Here is a 5,575-nt window from a genome sequence, read left to right as displayed (position 1 = left end):
GATATCCTAGGATCTGGCTATTGCTGTTATGAAGAAAGATATTATCAACCTTTACTTGGAAAGTGGTATAGTTGATATCCTAGGATCTGGCTATTGCTGTTAAGAAGAAAGAAAGATATTATCAACCTTTTCCTGGAAAGAGGAATCAGTGATAACCTAGGATCTGGCTATTGCTGTTATGAAGAAAGATATTATCAACCTTTCCTTGGAAAGTGGTATCAGTGATATCCTAGGATCTGGCTATTGCTGTTAAGAAGGAAAGATATTATCAACCTTTACTTGGAAAGTGGTATAGTTGATATCCTAGGATCTGGCTATTGCTGTTAAAAAGAAAGAATGATATTACCAACCTTTTCCTGGAAAGTGGCACAAATAATCTGAGGTTTTCTTCCATCTACAAGAACTCTATTTATTAAATCTTGTAGAACTTTTTCATCGTGATGGTTGTCACAACAGAAAGCAAACATCAATGACTTAAGACACGTCTCAACAGCAAGAGCCCAATTTGGATCTTTGAGATGAATGCAAGATCCTAGATACAAGAAAATAAAATTTTGTTTAACACATATCTTTTAGTAGTGCTTTAATCTGTCAACAAACCAGAAAAAAAAATAAAAATAAAATAAAACTCTGGTAACAATATAAGTTTTTCTTCATTACCCATTCAAGCGTCTCCAACCATTATTAAATACAGTAACTATTTAACTATTGGTCTAAAGTATCATCAAACACAGTAACTATTTAACTATTGGTTTAAATTATCATCAAACACAGTAACTACTTAACTATTGGTTTAAATTATCATCAAACACAGTGACTACTTAACTATTGGTCTAAAGTATCATCAAACACAGTAACTACTTAACTATTGGTCTAAATTATCATCAAACTCAGCAACTGCTTACCTACTGGTCCACGAGGCTTTTTTTTAAACTTTCCTTGTTGATATGCTTCATTAATTTTCGTTATTAATTCAGGAACTTGTGTTCCAAACATCCTTAGCTGGTTTCCTCGACTAGCTTCCAGGTCTTGCACCTTACGATTAAGAGCCCGATATTCCATTTCCAGCCCCTGCTTTTCAGTCCTAGACGAAACGAAAGTTAAAAAAAACAGTAATTATGATTATTTGAAAAACTAAATTCAATTACTTGTACGTTTCAAAGAAAACTGTTTGGTTCATAATGCTACACAGATTTGAAATAAATGAACAGCAAGGCTACATTTTTCACGCTATATTTAGAAGATACATACAAGTTTGTATAATAAACCTGATCCACGACATCAGCAGGTAAAAATTGTCAAGCAAGAGAATAGGAATTATCTAAACTGATACATTTATGTAGAAAGAAAAACTGTTATAACTACATCTTACAACTAAGAAACTTACTGTATGTTATCCTCCTTTTCAGCGTAATGAAGCACTGACTTCTTTAGCTGCTCTAGATGAAGCTTACTCGTTGAAAGCTGAGAGTGAAGCCTCTGTTTCTCATCTTCTAACAGCTGCATTTTTCTTAACCGTTCCTCCCGTTGAGCAACATAATCCACTGGTCCACTAGATAAATGTTTATACAACTTAATGCAACACATGCAATAAACATAAAGAGATATATACTTGTCTGAAGTATATACCATAGTTGTCTGAAGTATATACCATAGTTGTCTGAAGTATATACCATAGTTGTCTGAAGTATATACCATAGTTGTCTGAAGTATATACCATAGTTGTCTGAAGTATATACCATAGATGTCTGAAGTATATACCATAGTTGTCTAAACTAAATACCATTGTTGTCTGAAGTATACACCATAGTTGTCTGAAGTATACACCATAGATGTCTGAAGTATATACCATAGTTGTCTGAAGTATACACCATAGTTGTCTGAAGTATATACCATAGTTATCTGAAGTATATACCATAGTTGTCTGAAGTATATACCATAGTTGTCTGAAGTATATACCATAGTTGTCTGAAGTATACACCATAGTTGTCTGAAGTATATACCATAGTTGTCTGAAGTATACACCATAGTTGTCTGAAGTATACACCATAGTTGTCTGAAGTATACACCATAGTTGTCTGAAGTATATACCATAGTTGTTTGAAGTATACACCATAGTTGTCTAAACTAAATACTACAGTTGTCTGAAATATATATATCATAGTTGTTAAACTAAATACAATAGTTGTCTGAAAGATATACTATAATTATATGAATATTAATAATCTTTTAACAGTTTTATCATCTTTAAAACCTATGGAACTTTTCATTAATGCTACGTATATGGGTTCAGCCAAGGTCAAAGTGCATATGCCATAACCTTTTTCAAAATCCAACTAACCTACTTTATTGTTAACATATGTCAATAAGCTTGGCATCTAAATATTTCTACTATTTAATAAGTTTTAATTTCAAATTGAAATATTTTAAATAAATTCTCAATATCCACCTCTTCGTGTCACGCGAAACATTTACGGATTTTCTCTCTTCCTTTATGTAGGTTTTAGTGTTCAACTAATTAAAAATATGTGCTATAGATATTGACAAACCACAATAAATCTCTTACTTTATTAAAATATCATTATTTTTATTTCAACCACACGATACACCTCTACAAACTTTTCTGTTTTTCAAGATATGTCTATAATTCACTCTTGCATTGCTATTCGACATATTTATAACCAACATAAAGAGCATATTTTTCATTAAAAAATTCCTTATACAGTTATTTTGGTGGCCATATCGACAGTTTACTTTGAAATTTACTGTGTGCAATCAGTTAGAAGGCCAGTTAAAATATAATAGTTTTGGAACATTCTATTCTAGAGCCGAATATATCGTTTGTACTCTAAAATAAATGTTTGAAAAAAAAAAGAGCTGTTATTAAAACAGGTTCTCGAGTACAAGTAGCCCAAAACTCTAATGTAAGTCCCAAATTGCTTGTTTTTTTATTGTTATATATTAAAGTGACATAACCTGATCCATTTGTTTCCATTGAGCTGTCCCGTTGATATATATTGCTTGTTTTTTTTCCTTACTTGTTTGTTTATTGTTATATATTAAAGTAACATAACCTGATCCATTTGTTTCCATTGAGCTGTCCCATTGAGAGGGTCTAAAGTACATTGTAAGGTAATAAAATTAAAACAAATCAGAAGGCGGGAATTAAGATAAGTAACTTTGATTGTCTGTTACAATTTGCAGTTATTACAGAATAAAAAAATAGTATTGTTCATTACTTCATGTTTTTCACTGGATATTGATGTATAAACTTTAAATGAAAAATATAACAAATTTAACGTGAAAACTATAAAATATGTGGAAGTATTCTGAGCATGAAAATCATCTTTCACTCAGACTGATTCAGTAAATGTTTCGTAAATTCACAAATCTGTAATAAAAATACTTTAATAGGTTAAAAGGTCAGTCAAATAAACCGACTTATTTGCTTAGGGTTAGGATGATGACCTTGGTATTTTCTGAAATATTTTATGACCATTTTAATCAATAGTAACACGAAACCTGTCGGGTATTTCTCTTTGACGATTTTCTCACGGCCAGATGCCCCTTTCTTTTTATCAATTTATATGTTAAGAGAAAAAAAAACAACTTACGCTTTTCTTAGTTCCTCAATTTTTATAATAAGACCTTCTTTTTCTTTTTTTACAGCATGCATCTCATTCTCTATAGCTTTCAATTCTCTCTATAAAATAACAAGTATTAACCTTCATGTTACCGACTCATTTTTAAACCAGTGGGGTTCACATATTTCATCACATTGAATACTTTTATGTTTTTGATTCTTACAACACTCAACTGGATAAAATAAATAATTTTTTATACAAGATACACAAACAGTAACTGGTAGTATTAACTGCTTTATTGATTTTTTATGTATGTAATTTGCATCTTATTAGGAATCCTGTACCCAAAAAGCAATTTGATTAACAGTTTTAAAAAAAATGTGTTTAAATATATGTCATTAATTTTAGGGTTAACTACAATACTGCTTCAGTGGTCAATGTAAAATACAAAAAAGCAACAACAAAAGAATAAAATTTGATTTCGATGACGAGGAATCCACTTTGAGACTAATAATGGTTGGAGACGGCTTGAATGGGTAATGAAGAAAAACTTTAATATAAGTTTAACATAACAGCAAATGTACAACGTTTCGACAAGGTTTTGTCATCATCAAGTACCATGAAGTTTTTCTTCATTACCCATTCAAGCTGTCTCCAACCATTAAAAGAATAAAATGAATACATAGAATTGAAACTTTCATCATAAAGGTGGAGTGAATCTTTCAGCAGAGTGAGAGTGATGAAAATAATGGACTTACACAATTCTTAGCATTTTTTGTCTTTATGTAGATATTTCTATATAGATAAAAACTTAGACAACAATACTTCATCAACTACAGAAGGAAAGTAGAAACATTAAAAACTAGTTTGCCTACAATATCAAACACTTATGCAACAACACTTCACCCAGGACCCCATCCACTAATTGGCAATTAACCAAGTTTCTTACGGGGAATATAGCACATGACATTCAGGAACTGAAAGCTGTCTTTTTTTGTCAATGACTTGATAATGACCCAGAGTTCCCCCCATCCTGGCATGAGTGGATGATTGGTACAAAATAATAGAATTTCATGTGCAAACATGGCTTAAGACAGTATTTATATTTTGAATTAAAAGCCAGATTCTCCTTTGTTTTAACAGCTGAGATTTTTTTGCAACTTAACTTTTATCAGACATGGAGAAGTTTGTTAAGATTTAAATGTTAGTAACTTTTGTATCTATTTTTTAGAATTTTAACTGCGAGTCTACTTTTTTATTTTGTCAACTTGTTTTTCTTTTACTTTACACAAGGGAATAATGAAAGAGGTTTCACTTCCACTCTCCCTCCCCACATTTACCACAGACCAACTGTTTTGTCTTGTGTTTATGATTTGGTTCTGTATAAATAAAGATCATACTTGTTCCCGTTCCTGATGAGCTCCAGTTATAAATCGGAAGGATAAACAGAGACACAATCCATAACTCATACCCTTCGAATGTCCAGGTAGCGGGCTCTAACTTACTACATTGAGGTGCCGCGAGGTGAAAAATACTACAGTACCTAAAATCTTATTTTGTATTTGACGATTAATGACTAGTTTCACTTCTACAGAATCCTAAAGAAGTCTGATACATGATATCCAACCCTTAAACAAAACCTAAAACAAATATCCGATTAAATGGTAATAATTTAGTTTTTAAGAAATCAGATAACAGAAAAATGTACAACTATTTTAAATTGAACCATAAAGTAGAAGAACAAAATGATGAATACCAAAAACACAATCAAAGTTTGTTATTAATTTTTACCGTCTTGTTTCTCAGATTGTTTTTGAGTCTGGTGTGATGTTCTTTTGATTCTACATGTTCAGGCTGTTTGCTGAGAATCTCCTCATGAATCTGTTTAAGCTTCTGTTGAAGTTCTTCTCTGCGATGACTTTATTTTGTTTAGTTTAGACTATGAAAACTATAGAAAGAAAAAAAATAATATTTTAAACTGCATATTTATA

At 31.1% G+C, this 5,575-nt stretch overlaps 1 protein-coding gene across 1 annotated transcript in view; it reads right to left on the bottom strand.

The window, feature by feature from the left end:
* LOC106473207 (structural maintenance of chromosomes protein 6-like) overlaps nt 1-5,575 on the bottom strand; it is a 42,042-nt gene that overhangs the window by 18,659 nt on the left and 17,808 nt on the right. Inside the window, exons 13-16 of the mRNA XM_022401693.1 lie at nt 3,615-3,703; nt 1,388-1,552; nt 906-1,084; nt 351-532 (exon numbers count right to left, since the gene is read on the bottom strand). Of these exons, the coding sequence (XP_022257401.1) occupies nt 351-532; nt 906-1,084; nt 1,388-1,552; nt 3,615-3,703 (615 nt within the window). The remainder of the gene's footprint in view (nt 1-350; nt 533-905; nt 1,085-1,387; nt 1,553-3,614; nt 3,704-5,575) is intronic.

The sequence above is a fragment of the Limulus polyphemus genome, unplaced genomic scaffold (genome assembly GCF_000517525.1).
Source record: "Limulus polyphemus unplaced genomic scaffold, Limulus_polyphemus-2.1.2 Scaffold5971, whole genome shotgun sequence".
In the NCBI taxonomy this organism is placed as follows: Eukaryota; Metazoa; Arthropoda; class Merostomata; order Xiphosura; family Limulidae; genus Limulus; species Limulus polyphemus.
This window is presented reverse-complemented; position numbering and strand designations above follow the sequence as displayed.